Consider the following 25127-nt stretch of genomic DNA (forward strand, 5'->3'; position numbering starts at 1 on the left):
GTATTAAACACCTTTCAATGTCGAGGACCGTTACATCTCGGCACTCAATGCTGCGCACACGCAGTTCCACAAGCGGCACACTTATCCGCTAACAAACAGCAAAAACAGATACTCCCCAAGTCGAATCACTACACACGTTTTCAGATTTCAACTTGAACGGCACCAACGGCTCATTTGTGGCGCCGCTCGGCTGCAGCTCCACAGTTTACGGTTGGGTTGACACAGTTTGTTGTCTTCCTCCATTTCAGAGAACAACCTCCCTCCTGCTTCACACCGTCATTTTCTAAATATGTATAAACAAAGTCGTTCAAGTACCATGTATTCCATCCATCCATCCATCCATCGTCTACCGCTTTATCCATTTAAGGGTCGCGGGGGGTCACTGGAGCCAATCCCAGCTAACATTGGGCGAGAGGCAGGGTTCACCCTGGACAGGTCGCCAGCCTATCACAGGGCCACATACAGAGACAAACAACCATTCACTCTCACATTCACACCTACGGTCAATTGACAGTCTCCAGTGAACCTAACCCCATTCTGCATGTCTTTGGACTGTGGGAGGAAGCCGGAGAACCCGGAGAGAACCGGCACATACACGGGGAGAACATGCAAACTCCACACAGAAAGGCCCAGGTTGGTTCGAACCGGGACTCGAACCCAGAACCTTCTCGCTGTGAGGCGAGACAGTGAGCGCTAACCACTACACCACCGTGCAGCCCCAGTATCATTTTTTATTAAAAAAAATACATCTATTTTGAGTAGATCACTTTGAGTCTTGTATTCAGAAGAGAACATTGCCCGAGAGGGAGCCGAGAGCCGCGCGTGGCAAGATTTAGATCTCGTGGGTTTAATCCACCGAGGACGACTGAGAAGAGTTGCTCCGGTCTTCACTGACCGAGATGTGGGAGATCAGACCTGCTGGCCGCACTGAAACGCGAAGGCCATTTTTCCCTCCGAGCAGGAGGTGAAAAATCGAAGGGTATCAGAATTGGACACACCAGTTTGAAATCGTTGTCTCTTTGGTATGACAGAATGAAGACAATGTCACTGTCACTTTAACATTTGTCCTAGATTTATTTGATGGCGACAGATGCCACACGCAGATAATTGGCACAGCAATAATCCAACGCACCACAGCATCTGTAGCATCTGCTAATTCCCAATGGCCATCCCTAGATTTGGACTTTTTTTAATGAAGTTTCCCAGGAAGTCATAGTCACATTTCCTCAAAAGCAGCTTCTCTTAGCTGCTCACGCGGTGGTTTGACACGTTTTTTTTCTTTTCCTGTAGTCTAATAGATACATTCGATTGGAAAAATATAAGTCTTATTTAGTCCAGCTTTTTCTGCGGAGCCAGTTGAGCTTCCAAACGTATTCACCTGCCTCATTTGGGGGATGGTGGTCACTTGTCCAATCGTCACGTTGCAGTATACTGTCAACTTGTCAAAACTTGATGAAAACGTTTTATTTGCAGATTCAATTCTTATTATTTTACCTCTTCAGACCATCTACACCCTCCCCCCGTCCCCTCAGCCCTAGTTTTAAAGGAGCACTCGAAAGAGATATTTTCATGAGCGTAGAATCCACTAACCATCTGTTCCTGTCCTAATTGAAAACGTGAAGGTGACAATTAGATCCAGTCCCACTCGCGTTGAGCTTGAGAATAATCACAGCCGTGACCGTTCCTCCTCTCTTCTTCTCAATGTCATTCGGTCTAATGTTGTCGAACGATTTCTGTTTCCCCCCTGGAAAATTTCAAAACATAATTTAAAATCATAATTTCATAACCACGGTATCCTGCATTACATCAGCAGCCCGTATTCATGTCTCACTGTTTTTCTGCCGAGGCCTGCTGCAAATTTATAGCCATGGATAACGACAATATTTTGATTGAGGATGCAATTATCTAAAGCAGGAAAGTGGCGATCGATAGACGTGTTGTCCGCCTGCCCCGTCCCCCGTCCCCTGCCTCCGAACGTCGGCAACTTCTTTCAAGGACCTCTCGAAGGCGAAACAACCTATGAACTGCGTGTATTCAAAATCACTTGGTTGCTGATGTGCTGAGGAGACCGTGGTAATACATCATCCGCCTCACGGGAATTACCTGGACACTGTGGAGCCAAGGTTTGTTTTTACAGTTTTATGGTATGATGTTATTATAAATGTGTTGGAGACAAAATAATTTGTTTTGAATAATTATGCAAAAAATATAATACAATATGGATTTAGGTATTATATCAGCTGGTATCTAAGAGGGCAGCCTTGTAGTCAGGATTCTTTGGTCTTTGATTGAATGTCCTGCATTTGTCTTAAATTAAAGGGATAGTTCAGTGATTTTGAAGTGGGGTTGTATGAGTTACGTATGCATAGTTAACATGTTACCTAATGGAGAAAAAATCCATTCAACTGCACTGCACACGCGCCGGTGCAGTATCACTCCGCAAATCAGCCGTCCGACTCAAAGCTACCGCGGCAAGTTGGCCCAGTGATACATGGTCGAAGCACGCTTGAAAAACTAGGGGAAACTTAAACGTCTGTCACACCTGTGTGCTGTCTGTCTGGCGGAAAACTGAAGCAGTGCAAAAATACGTCTTCCAGAGTACAATTGAAGGGGTTTTCTTTTTTCTCAGGTAACGTCTTACAATGTGGCGAAAAAGATGTTTTTCCGTGGTCCCCTCTGCAACAGTGGGACTCGGACTCACGCTTCTTCCATTTCCCCTCCAAACTCTGTTAACTGACATCGCTGATCACCATCTCATAAGGGAACATATTAACTATGCATAAGTAACTCATGCAACCCCACTTCAAAATCACTGAACCATCCCTTTAATATCAACCCTTGCGAAAAATGTATTTGCTGATGGAAAAGGAGAAAAATGCAGCGCAGCAAAGTCTGAGCAAGAAAGAACAGGAAGTCTGATTCCAGAGCGCTTGTATTTATGCTAGAGAGGAATGTCCCACGGCTCCAGGTCTTGATTTACGAGAGGACACTGTTGTGATTGTGTGGCCGGATTACTGAAAGACATTTGCTTTTTAAAATCCATCAGGGAGTTTCTGGTTCGTACATTATATGGTTATTACATTCGTCTATACGGAGGAGTGTGGGTGACTAATGCCGCGCTCATCCTCTCCCTCCCCTGGTTCCAGACCTCTCCCAAAAAAAAAGTTAATCGACGGCTGTATCCGGCAGCTGAAGAAACTATTGACCAATCAGAGCTCGGCTGGGTAGCGTTAGAATCGGGACGGCATCCTCTTTCACAGCTATGGCTTCTTTCTTTGAACAGTGGGAACACAGTGTGTTATCTCTAATATACTGTTACAACCACCACCTCAGCTTCTGTGTTAACTGAAAATAAGTTAACCCTAATGGGGCAAATGATAAAAAGACTAAAAGCCCCTTTCCTGTAAAAAATATTGCCAACATAAACACAGTGTCGGGCTAAATGAGTTCTGTCTGATTAAAGGGCCTGAAGTTTATAACTTCAGTAAATAAAATGTTAATGTTCCGTCGCCTTCTCTTCTTTGTGTGTATCCTCCAATTTACATCTTTTACTATTTAAGGGAACTCACCTTTTTTTTTCTCAGACGGTGCGACGGGTAGAACTAATGGTGTAGTGATGTGGCAAGATGTGAGCAAAGAAATGCCATTTCGAACATATTTCAAATTTGCTTATTGTTCTGCAACATGCGGCTTTTGCACGTGCGTCTTCTTTCCTTGATATGACGTTGTGACTGGAACATTGTTCATAGCTGTGGCGGATATCATTCAAATCATTAGGTGATGGGTCCGAACACCTTGATGGAGTAGGTGGTTAGTCTGGGGAGTAGGAGGTTAGACTGCCAGTGGAATGAGATGATTCCACTTAGTGGTAGAGCACTTGTAGTTGGGTTAAGTACCTTGCTTTAAATAGTTAGAACACCACTGCATTATTGATTTTAGGTTCAAAGACGCTCTACCCTTAAACCTTGGTGCATCCTATGTCCATTTGTCACAGCTTCCGATGGAAAAGCGTCTGTAAACTGTGTTAAAACCAAGTCAACATTCAGACGAAGCCCTCTCCGCAGCCTGTGACTAACGAATGAATTTTCCTCTAAATCTGGGCATGGGATGTGGAGGCACCGCGCGTGGTCGGGTTCGAGCGGCGTCTCCTCATTTGACGGCGCTTTTCATTGTCGCAGCCATAATGGGCACGTCCTGAGGTCGCAAAAAACTGGTGATTGTGCACGAACGGGAGCAATTGTGAATATCATATTTCATTTCTACTGATAGATACACACTAGACCTTAAATTAATCATAAAGGGAGTGAGGAAAAAATACATCAATACCCTGAATATCCCTCCTACTGCACTGCACAGTTCAATTCGAGTCACGCAAAACCTCATCATCTGATCTTAGAAACCTTTTTAATGCAACCAATGCAAGAGGTCATGATTTCATTGGTGTCTGTTTGTTAATTGAAAAGGCCGGCCGGCCTCGCTCAGGGCTCTGCCAAAAGCATTAGAGTGCTTGTTGTGAATGCTGACTGCTGCCTCTTGGCAAACATCGTGCATTATCAGGAAACCTTTCGAGTCCTGCGGACATCACAGCCGAGGGTTTTGTCGGCCTCGGGCCGGCACAGGACCCGGTGTTCTGGCCGAGGTGGTTGATGAGGACCTGCTGGCTAAAGGGGAACGGACTTTGGGACCTTGGTTGTTACTGGATATTATCTTAAGCCTTTAAAGTAGCCTCTCGCCTCACATCACCTCTTTCAACCATACTCATACTTGTCTCCACCTGACTGTCTCTCTCTCTTACCAACTGTGTTGTCTCATCTCGAGCTGCTCACTTCTGATTTACTTGCCAGTGGTTATGGGACGTGAACTGTCTTAACCCTTTTTTCTGTTGGTCTGCTTTTTTAATCGGAGCAATCTGTCATTCCCCCGGTAATTACCCAGACATGTCGTGCAGACGGAAGCAGTTAAGGTGCAGTTACCCGGCACTGCCATTTCAGGGCAAACAAACATGGAACAATTGTCCCTTTTACTGAGGATTGAAACAGACTGAACATAAAGACGGACAGCAGCAAAAATGAAGCCAAATCATCTTGATCAGCCCCTGGTGGCTGGCTGCAGTATTGGTAAAAAAAACAACCTGCCTCCTTGATGCTAGTGGATTGGACATGGACATTCCAGAGATGGTTTATGTCACTGAGGTAGTTGTTAACACACTGATCTATGTTCAAGTGTTTGTGTTTCTGATACGTTTGGCTTTAATTCTTTATCTGATGCTATGATTGACAGCTGAGACTGACACGCGATCGGTCGGGTGCACATATCCGACGGTGGGGCCTCCGTATCACAGCTTCCCTCAATGATTACTACTGCACAGACTCAGACAAGATGGCAGCACCTGCATCCAAGATATTTTGGGCTTCATCTTTGAACAGCGGGGGGAAGAGGAGACGCTTGGTGTGTCCTGACACGTTGTTGCGTGTCAGTATGAGGACAATAAATGCTGCCGGTCAACTCTGCGGCAGCGGGAGTGCCAATGATGCCGAGTGGTGTCACAAATAAGACCGACTGCATTAAAAGATCTGGAAACAATTTTGCAGTTGTGCAGTTTATGTAAGATTAAAACTTAAAGCAGTGTGTGTGTGTGTGTGTGTGTGTGTGTGTGTGTGTGTGTGTGTGTGTGTGTGTGTTTAAATTTTCTCCTCAGTGGTATAAAAGTCTGGGGAACAAAAAAAAGCAAAGGTTTCAAAGTCCCACCGGCGTTTTGACGGGAGGCATTTTATTTATTCATGCGTTTATTCATGAAGGCACCGGGTAAGTTTGAGTGGAATAGATTGTGATAACTACCATGCTGGGCTTGACGCTCCAAATTTGACACAGCAGGGGTGGATTTGCCAAGTCAGACAAGTTGAAAAAGTCGCTGATATTTATTACAAGACCAGAAGTTTTAGACCCACTAAATCACATTCGGCTAGATGGATGTCAGGGCGTTGTTATGTTATTCTGCAAAATATGGGAGGAGGAAATGGAAATTTATACAAATGAGACCCAAAAGTGATTGCCACCACTGACTGAGCACCACAGCGGAGGATTGTTTTTTTTTGCATCAGTGATTGAGGATCTGGTCGAAGCAGGAACAAAATCATTGGCAGCACTTTTGCCAGCGTGTCAGCTTATTTAAATTTGCAGGAGGTATTGTCAGAGGTTGTCTTTTATATATGGGCTTTTTTATTTGTGCAACACTTCAGGTATTAAACTACTTTAAATTCAGTCAATTACCTTGTATTGAGGAGCCGCATTCAACCCTACTTTCCTTTCATTCGCACTTCCTTTTGCAGAAAGAGCAATTGAATATATGTTTTTTTTTCTTCTTTCTGTTGCACAGAACAGAACCTACACTTCCCCCTCTCCCTTTTTTCCTTCTCCTTTCAAGACATGCACAAGATGTGTGCCGAGCCCGGCATCGGATGATAATTAGCGGCTGTGCATTGAAATGAGCTCAGCTGCGGCTGTTAACATTTTCATCAAAAGTCTTACTTAATGCTCTGCCCGATTTAAAATATGCGCGCGATGCAAAATTGAGCAGCCAGGAGTCATCTGCATGACAGGTTCATAAATCTGCCCCTTAGCGAGCTGCACAACATCCACTCTCCTCTCGTTTTACCCGGAACTTGTTTAAAGAAACGCATCGCCTAATTTGTTGTATATGTGCTTGACCTGGCTGGACAAGGACGGAGGTCTGAGCAGTGGACAAGCGACGCCAAACAATTATAGCAGCCGATTCTATTAGATCTTTGGTTTTGGTTTGTTTTCAGGCAACAAGCTGACCAACCGTCTGTGTGCAAATACTTCAAGAAGTCGCTGTTGCGTTGAATCCGAACTGTATTGTCGCTGCCGATCCCCCGTCTCAGTCCACATTCCCTGTAAGTCTCCATCATACTTATCATTAGACTATTGTTCTGAGGGGCACAGGTGGAATCAGGTGTGAAATTAGTTTGGATGGGGGTTCGACGGCGCTCCCGTCCGTCAGAGGATAAACACAAAGCCGATCTAATTACGATCGGGAGCGGGAGAGGGATAGACCAATGACCTGTGGCGCCTTCATCTGCCGTTAATCAGGATCATCTGCGAGGAGAAAAATATGTTCGCCTGCAAATTATGCAACAGTTCAGGCTGTTGAACATTATTGCTTTTACCATTTTAAACGTTAGCCATACTTTTTTTTTTTTTTTTTATATGGGGCCAATTTTGTAGGTGACACTAAGAAAGAGACGTCGCCAGTGCGTTTTATCTTATTTCAAACCATATTTTCTCATGGAACCCGCCTGCATCCTATCCAACATCTGTAAGCCAACTAAACTAATGCCACAAGTGTTTACTTCCCCTATCCACTAGTGTTTACTTCCCCTATCACAATACCTCTGCCGCCCTGTACAAGAGAATTACTGCAGGTGGATGAATGTTTTCTGCTCCGCATCGAGAAAACAATAATGAAATGCTCTGTTCTCATGACGGTTGAGATATGTACACGCCAGGTGGCAACCCACCGTGACTCCACCCATTGACTTGTAAACTGCCATTTTGAAACATCGAGCTAAGCATTTTGACCAGGGCCATCTTGTTTTTGTTTTTTTTAAACCAGACGTAGGATTGGGGGTGGGTCTGCGCGCCCACCTACACCTGCAACCATGCACCTACTGGACAGTACTAGCTGTCAATCACGCCGCATCCATCCACCAATGTATACAGTGCTTTATTGTCTACTTTACTCTAAAGGTGGACATAATTTACTAAATAAACTTTGTGCTATATTGGAAAAGTCTTAAACCTAATGATTGAGACCATAATGGAACCATAGAGGAAAGAGTCAAAGACTTCTATAGAAAGTGAGCGGAGTCGCCCTCTGCTGGGGATTCCAGACAATACGGACTTCACGCACTCCTGCAATGGCACCATTGTGCCAGGTGACTGTATCCATTTTGATATACAATGTATGGAACTGTATACGCTATGTACACGTTAGATTACAATAAGGGCATCTTTTCGTAGCAAAATAACAAAAACCTGTGTGCGGTTTTTTAAGTTTCCTCGGAAACGCCCAATAGGTTGTTTCCAACAGAGGAGTATAAGAACTTCTGCCTATTTGTATGTTACCAAACTCGTAGTGATCTATTCCCTGTTATTTAGGAAGACGACTTTTGCTAAGAGTTAAGTGCTGACGCGTGAACACATGAGCGATCCTATCAGTACAGAATGACATCATCGCTGTTCATCACGAACCTGGCAGCTGCACATGTTGTGCCCCGGCAAAACTTATCACGGTTTGATCGATGACGAGCATTAGTCGTTCGCACCGATTCATTCAGAAGTGCACGTCAGTAATTGTCCTTGCAGGGAGATGAACTGGATGCTATTTCTGTCGGTGTGACGAGCTGTTCTAGCGCTCACGATGTCACGATCGCTTAGTTGACTGCTGAGGTTCCGGAATACGGCAGCGTCTCTCCGAAAATAGATCAGGCGAGGCAGGAAACGTGCAGCACGGAGACCCCGAGGTCAGCATGAGCATTTCTTCATATCTTCATCCTCCTCATGTTCACCGGCTACAGAACAGGAAAACATTCAAATGAACCTTTGTTGGTTGGTTTTCTTCAGCTCTGGGCTTTTTGTAATTGCCCTTTCCTTCTAATACCTTGCGTGCTGCTCACTTATCCATTCTCGCACTGATCCCATCTTTTCCTCTCACTAATCCCTCTGTTTGTCCCTGTTCCATCCCTATCTGTTGCTGTTTCTTTTATTCTATCCACCCCTTGATTTCTTTCTTTACTTCAGCCAACTGGTCACGTCCTTCCTCCTTTTCATTTCTGCTGTCCTCACTTCCTCCGCCTGTATCTCTCAATTCCTCCTTGCATTGTCTTTTCTCTGCCTTTACATTCTCCGCTTACACAAACCCTTTGTCTTCGCGTCACTTCGCGTCCTCCAACTCTCCTTTTTCCGAAAGTTTGTGCTTCCGGAAAGTGAACAAATGGGAAGTGTCAAACTGTTTCAACAGGACACAGAGAAACCTTTCAACCTCACTTGCTGATGATTCACTCAGAACTTCGATTCACTGCGGAGGACGTTTGATGACGACTTCTTTACTTCTTTACTGATAAAATACCCTTCTCATTCAGTTCAAGGACAGCATATATAGTCATCTTTTCTTTTCTATGCAGCACTGAAAAGGTCTTTTCAACTTGAATGTAAAACTTCTCCTGCTGCCCGTCCTCCTCCGGTCCACCTCCATCCCTTTTTGTCTCTTCTTCCCACCACAAACGACCCACCCAGCAACAAGTACCTTAATTAAGAAACTCGACCCCTCGCTCTTGAATCTGCTAAGACTCTCACTCCATCTCCCTTTCTACCCCCTCCATCGCTGGCCTCTCCTTCCCCACCTCTTCCCTCCTCGGTTCTCTCCCTCTTTCAGCTCTTCCTCCCACTTGTCTCCACCCTCCTCCTCCTCCTCCTCCTCCTCCTCCCGGCCTCCTTCAGCAGCACTTCAGGTACATTATGCACGGTGATATTCGTCTCCCGCTTTTCTTGCTCCTTCTTCCTCCCATCTCTGCTGTTATTCTTTTGATTTAATTAATGACATTAACATATGAATGCGTGTTTGTTTTTTGCGACTTGCGGCCGCTGTTCGCGTCACACAAAGGTGATTCAACCGGTTCGAGCGACTGAATTAGCTGTTTTCCGAACACAAGGGCCCTGATTTCTTCCCTGTGCATAAATGCAACCCTGATTTTGCAAAAGACGGCAGCCGCGGAGCCATTGACTGCCTCGCTGATGCATTCTGGGAGTGAACGAGAGCGCCCAACGCTGAGAAATGAAATGATGACAAAGTGCTGAATGGAATTAGTCTTTTAGAAAAGTAAAAAATCCTGCGAATGCAAAACTTGAACTTCAATTCCACTTGATAAAAGTTGTGGAAATTACAATACATGGGGCGATTTAAGTTGCTTTTCATAGGAAAAGTGGAAATGGAAATGTTTGAAAAATATAAGATAAGAAAATGAAATGTAAATTCAAAAAAAAATACAAGCCCCCCAGCTAGTGATGGAGCAGCGCAAGAGAGAGAACCGAGTGGGATACTCAATTATTATATTATTATATTGTAATTTTAATTACTTTTCATGAACAAGTTCTTGCAGCTCAAGACAATATTTGGTCCATTTGATGAAGGTGGGAAATCAGGGCCTTTCTCCACTGCAGAGAGGGCAGACAAAACTATTGCAGCCATTACAACTATCTATATCCATATGATAGTTTTTATTGGTAGTGGTGGAGCGTCGGATTTGGATCGACTGCCCGAGCAACAGTGATTTGCAGGAAAACGATGCTGCGTGTTCTCTCACCGGTATCACCCAAACGAAAGCAGAGCTTAATAGCGTTACAGCGAAATGCAAACAAATCTACTGCCACTGTTCCTCATTCAAGGCGTTCGACTGCAGCCACAGAGAAGGCGACCACGGACTGTATCGAGTCCCAATCCGACCGAACCGTCGTAGTCAAGGTCTTTTCATCCACCTGTTATCAAAGAGACAAAAAGTCTCAAAACATCTTCCTCTCAAATCATTTTTACTCCCAACAATTTACAGTCGGCATCGTTTGCCCCTTTTTCTTCTCCCGTCTTCCCTCGGATCCCGTCTCATGTTCACGCTCTCGTCGTTGCATTAGCACCCACACCCTCTCCGTCTTTTTAATCTTTTATCTTCCGTCTCATCATCCCTCCTCTCTCTGATTTTCTCCTCGCTGACGAACGGTGACGAAACCTGCCGTTTCATGTCAGGCCACTCCGCAGACCCGTCTCCCTCTTCAGGTCGCCTGGACAAGTACCCAATTAAAGCGATGGCCACAAATCCTCTCATCTGACGAATCTCCTCCTCCTCCTCCTCCTCTCCGTTCCGCTCTCGTCTTCGAGACCCTTCGCTCTTATTAACCTTGTTATCTTCAGGTTCCCCCGCTCTTGCTTTCATTCCTTTGACCTCACACCTCTCATTTCCGTGTCTTTGTGTGACTGCAGCATAATGTGTCCGTGTGGGTTTTGTTTGTCTGATCACGTCAGATCTTAATTGAATTGCAATTCAGGAAAAAAAACTCCAGGTGAAATGTTAATATTGACTGAATGTGGGCAACTGGCTGCTGTTTCGGTTGAGTTTCTTTCACTGACATCCCATGTCAGACGCCACCTACAGCCAGCCCTGTTATTAGGAAGAAAAAAAACAGCATAAATCCCTATATTGCATCATTAATCCCTTCCATTCGTTCCCCATCAAACCCCAAAAGGCCTCTTACTGTACTATTATGCAAATTGAGTGCCCCCCCAAATTGAGTGCCCCCCCCCCCCTCCCCTCCCTCTCTCCCTGGTCAAAAATCCGCCTCACTCAAAAGGGAATCTAATCCAGAGGCCTGCCGGTAAAAGGCGCCATCAAGGGTAGCGGCGGTGTCGTGTTCTGGCCAGGCAGAGCAGGAATTATCCGCGATGATGGTAAATGTCCTGGCTCTGTGTCACCATCTGAGGCCCTCATTAGAGGAAAAATGGCTCACAGGGGCCCCGAGCGGGGATGACTGCACACGCTGTTAACCCCACCAAGACGTACGTGTGTGTGTGTGTGTGTGTGTGTGTGTGTGTGTGTGTGTGTGTGTGTGTGTGTGTGTGCGCCATGAAACTGCTCCATCTAATCTCTTGCCAGTGTGAAGAAATGATGCTTCACTGCCAAACCACATGTTGCTCTGTGATATTCACCAGACGAAACACTTGTAGGCCGAATCTTTTTACATCCGCGTTCCATCTGTTCAAAAAAACGAATGAGTTAATCTGCTAAAAAGAGAACATTTGTTGTAGTGTGGACGTTGACAAGTAGGGGAATATATTCAAGCTCCCACAGAACATGGAGATGATTTTTTTTATGCTTGTTTCTATTATTCTATCATATTAACTCAGAATAGCTCGGATGTGGATGAATAAAGATTGGTGATTTGCCATCGCCTGCATCTCGTGGTGGATCTTTGTTGTCGTCGCGTGAGGGGGTCGCGTGACGCGGCGGCTCTCGTTAGCAGTGAAAGAAAAGGATGGATCATGAGAGGACAAACGAGACGATCGCAGAGACGGGAAACGGCGATGACGACGAAGATCAGAGCCCAGAAACGGGCAGTGAGGGATCGAGTAACAAAAGACCAAAAAAAGCAGGGGCGGCCTAACCCGCCTCTCCTCATCTGATCTCTCTTTTCTCTTTCTTCTCACCACTCCGATATGTCACAGCTCCGCTGATCAGGTCTTAACAGCCAATCAGCTGCATGGTTCTTCTTTGCAGACAGAGAGAGGGGGGGCAGAAGGAAACGTAGAGGGGGGCAGTGCACATATACCAGACATGAAGCAACAGTATACGCATGCTTTGGTACTTTTACAATTTTTTGAAATGACTTGAATGTGATATTATTGAAATTGCAAGAACAAATGAAAAATAGTTGATGGTCTGAGTAGCTTTCCACCAATGGTTCTGCTTTAAATTGGATCAGTTTACTCAATTTTCGACCATATGTCCATAATCCAACTTAAATGTTACGCACAAATGGAATAGCAACCAAAGAGAAGGAGTCAAATGAATAAGAAGCATGACTGTATCACTCGCTACGCTTGAATTCTCATTAGTGCCAGAGTTATTGTTTCCTTCTCCTTAAGTACACCCACACCAAGGATGAGCTGATGCCTTATTTAATGGAGGCTGTTATTGTGTTTCATTACAGGACCAAGTCAAACAAATAAACGTATTAATATTAAACTAAACTATTAAGAAGACACGACTATTAAGAAGACAAATATGTAAAATATGAATAAAACTATTAGGAAAACAAAAGAAAATTGCAGTGAATAAAAGATGAGAGGAGAGAAGTAGAAAGCGAGGAGAATGTGTCAGGGGGATTATGAACATTGGGTTTTATGAACGTTATCAAGCTCCGCTCTAATGATCTCATGGATTTTTTTCTTTTTTCAACAGTCAAGTCAGAATAACATCTGAATAAGGAAGTGATGAGAGGGCGATCCAGATCCACATCATGTCATTGCTCGGCAGTGGAACATATTTGGGGGACTGTCACTTTAACAGACTGTCCGTCATCTTAGTCAGACTCAGACTTGGAGTCCAAACTCTCGGCAGGTAGGTGCAGTGAAGGTTTGGAAAAAAAAGAAAGGTGGAGAAAACAGAACTAACTCTCCAAACTCTGACGAGCCAAACTCAGACAGCAAAAACTCAAGAACAGGAACAAGAACAGAAGTGAACTGAACAGATGGAGTGAAAAGGACGACTCGGGAGCACGGAGACTAAATGCACAAAGGAGGCGGGGATAACTGAGCCCAGGTGAAACACATCAGGGCGGGGCAGGAAACAGGAAATAGGAAAAAGACAGGAAGTGAAACAAGCGAGAGACACGAGGGAAAAAAACCTATAACCTTCAACAGGAAGTAATAAGTCCAAACAATCGAAATACAAATCCCATAACATGCCCAAACAAAAACTCCCAAAAGTCCCTGAAATCCAAACGAAAGGATCCAAAAGATCAAAATAGGGCTAGTCTTAATAATAAGCAGTCTTGTGCTTCCCACGTGCAACTCATTCCGGAAAGGTCAGAAAGAAACATCTCCCGACTGTCCCACGAGCGTCTCAGATTTCGGGCGGACTTCACTTGTGGGGAAAGGCATGGAAGAGGCAGATCATATCCAGGCAGTAGGCTTGACTGCAGGATGATTGTGGCATGAGGCCCTTTAAATGTCTGCAGGGACTCAAAACATTCACCAAAAGTAATGTGGATCACCAAGAGGTGCAAACCATAACTTGGCATACAGGCCTAACGCTTCACCTCAGCCACGGAGGCTTGTCATTTCCCCCGATGCACCAAATGGCACAAAATTCACCGGGGCAGCGGCGTCTTACCTGCATTACCTTTATTGTTTCTCACCAAAATATTTTTGTATTTGTTGTGCCTAGCCACTAGCCATATGAAGAACTACACGCTGATTAGAATGTTGACACCCTCATCAGTGTTGTTTCCATGTGTTCACAGCAGTGAGCTTAATGAGCAGCAGCATGCGCTCTGCCGGCCTCCTTTTTCTCTTAGTTTGCCCTGGGTTTTGCATTTCAGGCAACACGGACGTTTCTATCTTACTGCAGCGGCGTGCAGCCTGAGAGGAGGACCTGTAAACAGCGCAGAGGACTAAAGCGAAACCATTTAACCTCCTCTGCATGTTGCGTTGGTTACAATACATAATTTAGTGGATTTCTATGTATAACTCTCGGTCTATATAGTTAATTCCCAGTTAACCTCAACGGTATCGATGCAGTAAAGCACAGCGATCTTTGAAGTTAAGATGAAGAAACAACAATTTTTCTAGAAGAGTCTCAAAGATGTTTTGGCAGTACTTCAAAGATCTGAAACAGTCTTGAAAATACAGCTCTGGTGATTTCTGGTCGATGGGATATGATTATATTTTCAGAGCCAGCATCACCGAAAAAGGTGAATTAACAAAATGCTAGTCATGGCGTGTGCATTCATGAAATCAAAGGGACGCATGGGCCGGTGCCAAATATATATTTGTCCATTCAGTTACGTGCGGAAACATTGACAGGGGCTGTTCATTTTATCATTGAGATAACATAAAGAGAGACACTGAGAGAAAAGGAAGGAAGACGGAGAGAGGAGCTACAGGGAGCACGTGAAGAGTGTGCGTGCCCTGAAAATATGCAAATGAGAGTTTGTGTGTGTGTGTCCGTGTCATAGAGACAAAGAGTTCATGTGACAACCAGCTATATTTGGTGTGTATTACACACACACACGCATGCAGACACCCTCTGTTCTCGGTAGGAGAGGTTCATTTGCAGCACAGAGTAAATGGCCTCATAATTCACCATGGTCATTAGGAAGGAGGAAGGCACAGTCATTACCCTGTGTCACACACACACACACACACACACACACACACACACACACACACACACACACACACACACACACACACACACACACACACACACACACACACACACACACACACACACACACACACACACACACACACACACACACACACACACACACACACACACACACACACACACACACACACACACACACACACACGGCTGACAAGCACACAACAACAGGTGCAGAGGAAAATACACTCGTAGATACGTCCATGAATGCATTCGGAGGTTTTGAAAAAGATAAAGATATCAATTGATTTGTGTGTGACGTTTTCTATGTCAATAAATTTGTTTCTGCTCTATTCCGCCCAGTATGAACAGGCATGTGCACACACACACACACACACACACACACACACACACACACACACACACTCACACACAATCCCCATCAATCCATCTGCAGACTATTCAGGTCACAGGGTCAAGGACTAGCAGATATGACATGACAGCCCTCTCTCTCTCTCTCTCTCTCTCTCACAATGTCACAATGAGATGACCTCACTGGTTGACAGCAGCTCCCTTTCTTTTTCCCCTGTGCGTCTCTCTAACAAGCCGATATTCCCTCACCCACAGTCATCTCTTCAGCCACTCACCAGCCTGTTAATGCCAAGGTGTAACAGACATGCGAGCCCGCCCCTGCCCCTCCGCTTCTTCAACTGTAGACTCTGTCTGGTGTTCGAATGCACAGTGAGTGTTTAATGGTGAACAGGTGCCCTACGAGGAATTCAGATCCCCGTGTCGATCCACATCCCTTTCAGGAACCGTGCTTCTTGTGAAACCACAAGAATGAGCTGAAAGGGGATTGAATACTGATTAAGCGGTAAACCAGTCGAGTATGAGAGAGAACTGATGCATATTTCATCGTGATTCCTGATATCTGGAGAGTCTCTGAAGAGGAGGCACACACACACACACACAGGCCCTACAATATTTCACTGATACTCAGGCTGATGTATGAAAAACATTAAAACTCACAGTTACAGGAAAACCTCATTGGTGTCATGGGGCAGGACTAATGCATAAATCTAACATGTTGTACTTTTTGTGGTTCAGGAGCGTTTTTTAAAATCTGACAAGTGATGTCACGAGTCGGCGTCGTTTGGGGCCGAACGGAGTTTGAGAATGAGAAAAATAGTAGTTTTAGAAAAGACGTGAGCCATCCAGACCTCGCTCTCCTCCTCTGCTCGAGGCTGGTCGTTGGAGGCTTGAATTAGCCGCTGCAAGCATTGCGTAGATCCGTCTTCAGTTTTTTATACCAAGCCGAACCATCCACATCCCGCTACGTTTGCCCCCCAGCCAAACTTCTCATCTAACTATGAAAAAGAAAAAGAGGATAAGTGTATTAAGTTTATTTTTTATATTAAAATATGTGATCATAACTCAAATTAATGACCAATCGGTGCGAGTTATGCAGCCATCTGTGTACAGATGCATCACCGACCCCCCCCCGACCCCCCCAAAAAAAGTCATAATGGTGCAGGGTTTTGCAGATAAACCTGTGTGATGGATAAAGGAACAGACTAATGCATAAACAGATTTCATCAGCAGGATGATAATGACTAAATGTAGATTGCCTTGTCTCACACACACACACACACACACAGGTAAAAACAACTATAGAGCGAGAGATGAGAAATGAGAGGGTATCAGATAATGTGACATTGGACTCTCTCTCTCTCGTTCACCCTCACCCTGTCACATTCATATCTCTTTTCTCTTCCCCCTTTTATTTGTCTCTCGGTCTCTCTGAACAGCTCTTTGTGTTTATTGACCTCTCTCGGTTTCTGCTTCTGTTCCCATTTGCTTCAATTTATTTTCACGCAAAAAAAAACCCCAACAACAACCCCCCCCCCCCCCCCCGAGCTTGGCCCTCACTCCGAACACACACACACACACACACTCACACACATTCTCAGTGAGGATTTCTGTTCATAATGAATAAACCAGAAAAAAAAACCCTGCCCATTAGCTCACCGACCAGCAGCCTGTAAACCATCAGAGATTCAGATAACCGGGCGGCTCAGTTCGTCTCAGAGCCCAGTCGCAACCTAATTAGACTCCCTGGTGCCAAAACCTCAGTTCAAGATCCAGACGTGCCCCGCGGCAGATGGCACAAAACTGACACAAACTGACCTGTTGTTATTTGATTCAAATTCAGATTTTTATGTTACAGGGACCTTGAGGTCATTTTCCCATCACGGAACAACAAGTGCATTGGCCTGCAGATAAAGAATGTATCAACATAAATAATAGGACAGCCAATGGGGGGGGGAATAGAAGAAAATCCATGTGTGAAGAAAAGATAAAATACATGATGTCTTCACATTCATTCCTCTTCTTTCCCTCCCTCTAGTTCCACAGATACAACTGTAGCTGTGTTCCAGTTCTTCCTGGGACACCAAAATGAGACACGAGTCTGGTCTACGGCAGGTTTTCCCATTCGCCATCACCAGCGACTTCCGTCCCTACTGCTGTTGCCTATAGGAACCAGTGCGCAATGAACCCCGGGACATGATGATAGTGATTACGGTGTAGAGCCGCGACATCGAGGTCCCGACACGAATAAGGAATTCAAAACCAAACTCATCGGCATCACGAACGCTTGGCGATACATCGGCGTGACATGAACTACACAAAATGACAGAAACCATCTTTTGTCCTTTGGTTTTTTTATTTTATTTGAGCCTACCTATTCTGCAGCCAGCCACCGGGGGGCGACTGAGAGGTTTTGGCTTCGCTTTCGAGGGCTGTCGCGTCGTCCACCTTTGAATAGTCTGCGCGATGCAATTTGCGGTACGTGTACAGAGGACAGAGTAAAAGCCTCCTTTGTGTCAAACGCCACGCTGTTGCACATTTTCAAATTAAAAACAGCAATATCCAGATTTGTTTTGACGACTGAACCAATCACAATAAAGCCGTTCACCGGCTCAGGTGTGTTCCACACGGCTCTCCCGGGACTGTTTAGACTGACATCCCTCTTCTGTTCCTGTTGTTATTTGTCTCTCCTCCCTATTTCCCTGGGGTCTTTTTTTCCTCTGCTTCATCCTCTCTCTCTTTTTCGTCCCTCGCATCCTTTTCTCCTCCCTTTCCCAGAATCAGCCAGGAAGCAAAATGAAATTCTTATCAGCGGTTGTGTCTCCTCTCACCTTCTGCTCTGGCTTGTTTGTTGTATCTCGGAGCTTGTTTTTTGTTCATATGCTGTAAAATATGTTGGTTTTTTTCCCATCATCTCGTTAAAGCTCTCATCAAAAAGCATGGGTTGAGGTCCCACGTCTGTCAGGAAGCTCTTCTCTCGAGTCTTTGTGTTTTGTTTTCCCCAGAACTGCTTTGGTAGCACTTTTCCTGACTGTGCTGACCGAGCATGTCGCGCGTCTCCAGCTCTCGCCGCTGTCAGAGGAGAGCAGAGGAAACGCGGTTTCGGAGTTTTTTTCACCCCGCACAGCGCAGCACCGCAACCCAGTTGTGTCCATTGCAGCTCATTGCAACAACAAGAGCCGCGTGCGGGGGGGACTCGTAGGAGCGTCTGTTTAGTGCCGCAGGCTCAAAAACAAGGAGGTGGACCACAGCTATGTGAAGCTGTTCAGACGGAGCAGGGGTTTTTCTCTTTCCTTTTCATTTGTGAGGGGGGGGAGAGATTTTTTCTAAAGGAAAGGGGGTTCTGTTTCCATGACAACAGACCGATCTACGTTTAGGGTATCATCCGCCCCCTCTCATCGTTTTCACATCGAGACATCGAATTCTCATCCGCGGCAAAACATCCCGATTGTATCTCAAAGTGTGCGATTTGGCCGACGACCCCGTCTCCTGAAAGTTACGTTTCTACAGGCTGCGGCTGCACTGCGAACACCTGAACGAGAACATGCAAGTCACAGGTGTGTCAATTCTCAGCATATCAGCAAAATGTGCACAGATAAGGTATTTGATTTCTGCCACAATACCTGATGTTGTATAATTTAAATTCATGCAGTGACTCCAGCATCATTAAACAGTTTATTAGTCATGTTTAGGCAAACGGATTCAGGGTGAGATCCTGGTCTGGTCTAAATCTAGCAAAAATATGATTGAGACTCAAATTTTCCCCGAAACCACAATCTACTTCCCGTTGCGTGAACACGCCCACTGACGGTTCTGGATGCGACTCTTGGTCTCTGGTGTTGCAGCCGTGCACGTTGCACGCTCTCTCGCCATCCACTCCGCTGTCGATGATGAAAACACACGTTGCTCCTGAGCATAATCCCACCGTTATGTTTCCCGTGAAACATGTTTTCCCGTTTCAGTTGAGCTGCACAAAGATGTAATTCCTACGAGACCTTGCTGGTTTGGCACGCGAGTGCTGCGCTCGACTTCACCCTGCGCCTCGCTGACGGATCTGAGGAAATACAACCTCAACTCTCTCGCTGTGCTCGTTGTTGCTCTAACTTTCCTTTCAATTTGGGATTATCTTTACCTTTAACATGGGAGGAGTCCCGCTGACACGATCCTTTGGGACATTTCGATCAATCTCAGGCCCTAAATAACCTAATGACACGCCCACTGGACAATTCCCACAGCTCCCCTTTGTCCTTGTCAATCTTTCTTTGTCTCCTTCTTGCGCTTGTGTCATGATGTCAGCCTCCCACCGTCCCCGCCTCCCTCCGTCACAGTGCAGAATAAGTGAAAAGTGCAGAGGCAGCGAGGGACAAATTTAATTTGGGAGACATACATTCACAATGGAGCTTCCCCTTTAATTTGTAAGCCATAGTCCTCAGAATTCAAAACCTGCTTCCTTGGCAGCTATCTGAGCTTTTCTGATGCACATCAGCTCTCACACAGAGAATGATCGGATCTGGAATGAAGTGGACAATATCAGATGAGTCAAGCATTGAGAGTCATTTCAATCAGAGTCAATTATCCAAATTATTAAGCTTCATAGCAGACAGCCACTTTTAACTTTATTCTGCTACGTGACCAAGGTAGGAAAATAGAAATGTCTTAAAGCATAACTATTGGACACAGATGCAGAGTGGTTATGAACATGTCAAGTATTTGGATGCTGAGATATTTAGATGAAGGGGTTCAATTCTGGGATCATTCTTTGGGTAAACGGTCATTTTTGCTATTACATCATGTTAGAATTGTATCATTGTGATTGACATGTCGACCAAGCAAGACGAGTGGAACAATATGAAAACAAATGAATGGTTTGCCTAGCTGGACCACACTGTCCACTCCATGGTGTCCAATGATTGGAGCCTTGAAAGATTTTACGCTGTCAGACTCATGCTGGGTAGAAACCACAGATTCCATCTTTTGTATTCCCACGCGGTCGTCTCCCTTGTCAAACATGTCACCTGCATTACCCACAATGCAGCTCAACTCGAGGAACGAGCAACAGGTCTGGTAGGCTCACTTCAGTCTAACCCCACACTCCCAGAATCTTTTCATTTTTAGCCTTTACCCTCAACCAACGCTGACATTTGTGTCAAATGTCAGCGTTGAAACATTTTCATAGATATGAAAATGTTTATTATGACGAATAAACAGTGCTGAGATGATGTTTCAGCTGAGATGACATTTTGCGTAAAAGAGAATACGTTTATTTTCTTGATCTAGTTCTATATATTTTGTTGTATTTTAGTTATTGTTATTCTTAATAAGATTCATGGTTAAACTGTCAAAAATATCAACCGTTAATTACATTTCTTTTCTGTCATAAGGGTTTGATGACCTAAAGAATCTATATCTGTCGGACTCAGGCTGCGTGTATTTCTTTAAAAACTCCATCCAAATGTCACATGAGGTTCACAGTGGAAACCAGACTCCATTTGGATTTCTCTCATTTCCTTTTTCGCTCTCTGAAGCCCCCTCTGCGTGAATAAGTGCGTAGATCAGGCAGCCCACTGTGACGGGACCGTGAGCTCCAGAGCCTGCTCCATCCCGCCTGGATAAGATATGAGTCCATCCCAGGGTTTTACCCACAATCCTTCACCTTAATGCCGACTCATGCTGAATCGCATTGGGCCACATTCTTTTTTTAAACTTTGGGATAATTGGACATCTTTTGAATTCCGAGCACTGAGGTGATGCTCTGACCTGCGCTCAGTCTGGGATTACTCTTTAATGCTGTCGAGGCCTTTCAGGCACAGCCAGTGTAATTTACCTGCGGAGTGGTCGTGAACATACATCTTGAATGTAGCACACACCCTGATGCAGTCGGTATTCTGTGTCATGTCGCAACTCATTCGGTTGTTTTTATTCTTTGCTGTCTCCCTACATGACATTAAAAGACTCAGTAAACCTCGGGAGCTGTGTGAGTAGAAGTATCCAACACAATTACGAAAAAATCCAACGCTCGGCCTTTGCCGGGCATTTGGAGGCTAACGAGAGCAGAGACCTTCACTCTGCTCTGCCTCATTTGGCGATGGCAGGTGTTGTGGTCGGCCATCTTCAAATCAGCCCCTTCAGCCGACCTGACACGGTTAAATGACGGAGGCCGCTGCCTCCTGACACCCTTGATAAGGCCAAGTTGTCGGGGGCGGCCATGTTATTTTCTTTTACTGAGGACAATAGCCGAGAGCTGACACCGCGGGGCAGGAGGGCGAAGTGATTCAACACCCGTGTGTCTACTATGCCTTTCTATCTTCAGTTGTACTTGTGTGAGTTAGAATAGGAGAAATAAGGACACTAACAATCTATGAAAGACTGGAGAATATTGTAACACACACACACAGACACACGCGCGCAAGAATTTTCACCATATAACCTTTTCCTTCTCCAGTTAAGCACTGACGTGACCCCGTCTTTTACTTGTTGACCCCGACTGATATGGATATTTGATGATATTGATATTAGGGGTTACAAATACTGATATATTTTATATATATATATATATATATATATATATATATATATATATATATATATATTTAATTTTAGATTTATTTTAAAAATGGCAATTGTTCCCAAGGTATCACCATTAAAGCCTTATGACAGAGAAATGTATTTGGGGCTTGATATTTTACAGTTTAACAATTAAAGCTATTATCAAAATAAGCAAAGACGGGACAGAAATCTCTGGAAACGGCTCTTGGCAAGTGAAAAAAAATTAAGCTTGATGCCGAACCTGCAACGATTCCTCTAGATTGGCTTTTAACGTTAACGCTGGCTCTGCAGCAATAGCGAAACTTTCATGCAGTAAAGCTCCTTTAATACAGAGCAATAAAAGTACAGCAAAGTATCAAAGTCACACAAACACGCACACAGCCTCAACATGATATACAACATGAGTGGACAGCAGCTGCCCACTGGGCCAGACCCCGACCGCACTAAATCACACATCAGCCACATGTCCGCTACCTACGCCGGGTTCAATCAAATCCACGGGAGAATGATGTGAACGCACGCACACATGATCCATAAATGACCGGACAGTTGGCCTGCTAGGCTTTCCATGAAAAAAAAATTCTACACAAAAACGCGCACACACGCGCGCGAGCGTAGACAACTGTAGTTGCATGCTGTGGGTGACTCTTAGGCGAAGGGGCCAAAATGTCAATTGCCCAACAGAGGTTCCCAAAATACAAAGACATATTCAGGTTAAAGTGAAAACATGCACGGAAAATAAGATATATCCCTGGTGATTTCCTGCGTGATAAATGCCTTAAACGACTGTCAAGATCGACACTGAATAACTTTTCTTGACATCAGTGAATTGATTTAGGGGCAAATAACTCAGCTCCGGCCTCGACAGGATGAGGTGATGGAGGATGAACCTCTGACGGAGGCGGTGACATTGAGCTGTGACTTGAATAAAATGAACCCTCAGAACATCTTAGAACGGCAGAGGAGATCCGATAGCCTTTTACACTGGATTATTTATAGGTGCAGAATTGTATATGTTATATAATGTGTGTGTATATGTATTCCATCCGATATGAGTTTGGATTGCTATGGCAACAGTGGTCATATGATCACTCCTGCCTGTATGGCCTTTGATTTTAAAGACCGCCCGTTGTTAACTGGAAATATAAGTTGTTCTTTTGAGTGTTCATACTAGAGAATCTCACATAAAATCATTTTTCTTTTGGTCTTACCTTATGATGACATACATGACCAGGAAGTTTCCCACCAGGCCGATGACGCAGACGATCATGTAGACGACCACGATGGTGACCTTCACCCCCGTCGGCAGCAAGGCGTCGGTGTCGTTGTAGCCACCGGTGAAGTTGTTCTGGAAGAGCGAGTCGTTGTAGAGCTGCAGGTGGCCCAGCTCGGCCAGCAGGAAGTCGTCGGAGAACTCCATCTCTGACCAACGGGCGAAGGCGGGGAGGTTTTACAGCCACCTGAACGAAGGAAGACGAGAGGAGACGGTCGTTCCAAAACATCGTCACATCACGAGAGAGCCATCGAAACTGCCTTTCACCCCAGCGTTACGTCACCCTGTAAATATTTGACCTATAATGATCAGTTTGAATTCAAGATTACAGTCTAAAAGGACACTTGACTACCAAAAAATATTCCATAATAGGCCCACTGCATACTCTTCTCTCCAAGCTCGGCAAACACTTCACCACCACAAAAAAAAAAAACACGTAATTGACGGCCGGCGTGTGAACCCAGACGTGCCACTTGAAATTTGGTCCACACAATTTTCATGCAGTCTCCTTTCCTTCCTCCTAATGATCAAACGAGCAATGTTGTTGGTATAAAAGTGGTTATGTTCATAGAAAGATCATGTTCCTAAAAGCCCAGATTTTGCAGCATGAAAGTCAGTCTCAGTATCTGTGCACCGAGACTTTTCATGGAGGTAAACAATGTCACCCTCTGTCCTGCTTTGCTTCTCAGTGTAACCAATGGTCGCTTTAAGCAGTGGAAGGTTGGATAAATAAAGCAGGAAGGATAGATGGGGAAAAAAATGGGAGACGGGGGAGGGTTTGGCGAATGAAGGCGAGGAAAGGGCGGGAGGTAGAGTAAAATAAATTGGAGGAAGGAGGTAAGAAAAGCAGAAAGAGAGTGAGGAAGGATGGAAGGAGATTAAATAAAGGGTTTAAGAACAGGAAGAAGAGAGGCAGTGGAATGGGAGAGGAGAGGGAATAAAAAAAGGTGAGTAGATGAGGAGTAGGGGAAGGAGGAAAAATGGAGGAAACTGAAAGGAACAGCAGCTAGAGGAGGACACGAAAAATGACAGCATCAACATTTCTACTAATGGTTCTTAATGCAGTGAAAAGAGCAGGAAGAGAAAACAGTGGCAACCAGCAGCACACTTATAAATATATTTGAAGAGGAAGGGTCTGATATCAACAACACAACTGAAGGTTTAAATTCTTAAAAATGACTCATATATGCATTGAATTAATATAAACAAACAATCGTTTTTGACATCCTAATGTTAAAGTGTGGACATAAAGGGTCTATAGAACACATGGTTTATTTGAGCGGGTTTCTGGCCAAAGGAAGGTTTTAGTTCCTTTTTTTTCAGCTTTGTATCAATTTCCATTTTTATAATTAAAATCGAATTGAACTGCAGTTTCATTTTTATTTCATTCATTTAGCCATTTTATCCAATTTTGTTCAGAGGAAGGGCTATTAGGGCTATTAGCATGTCAGCATAGCCGGGAGCAGGGTATTGTTTTCACCCCTGTGCGTGTGTTTGTGTGATGGGAATATTACTTCATCTTCAGATGAATTTCTCTTTTGGAGCCGTTTTAAGCTGCGGTCTGCCTGTACGCTTTGCCGCGTGAATGTGACACAGCGAAATTAGACATTATCTAGCAAGTTCCATGCTGAGTCCTGCCTGCTTGCAGAGAGAGAATGATAATAAAAAAAAACGGCCTGCAAGGCCACGGACACTGTCGGGATTTCTCCTGGTCCTGCTGATGGTCAGTCTGACTGCGACAGATGGGTCAGTGTGTTTGTTAGTGTGTGAGAGAGAGAGTGAGTGACTGACTGACTGACTGGAGCAATGCACACAGCTCTACAATGAAGAACTTGCTTTGAGATCTTTTATGTGGTGTCAGTTTTAGTTTTTTTGTTTCATTCATGAAACTATGGCGAGACAAATTAGACTATGCCGTACAGCCACAGTCTCCCCTCCAATACTTTTCATTTTGTTTTTATTTTGCTCTCACCAATTAGCCTTTC

General features: G+C 44.7%; 1 protein-coding gene across 1 annotated transcript in view; it reads right to left on the bottom strand.

Moving 5' to 3' along the window:
- oprl1 (opiate receptor-like 1) overlaps window positions 1-25127 on the bottom strand; it is a 66248-nt gene that overhangs the window by 34499 nt on the left and 6622 nt on the right. Inside the window, exon 2 of the mRNA XM_035645985.2 lies at window positions 23081-23329. Within this exon, the coding sequence (XP_035501878.1) occupies window positions 23081-23289 (209 nt within the window). The 5' untranslated portion in view covers window positions 23290-23329. The remainder of the gene's footprint in view (window positions 1-23080; window positions 23330-25127) is intronic.

Source organism: Scophthalmus maximus, chromosome 3 (assembly GCF_022379125.1).
Source record: "Scophthalmus maximus strain ysfricsl-2021 chromosome 3, ASM2237912v1, whole genome shotgun sequence".
In the NCBI taxonomy this organism is placed as follows: domain Eukaryota; kingdom Metazoa; phylum Chordata; class Actinopteri; order Pleuronectiformes; family Scophthalmidae; genus Scophthalmus; species Scophthalmus maximus.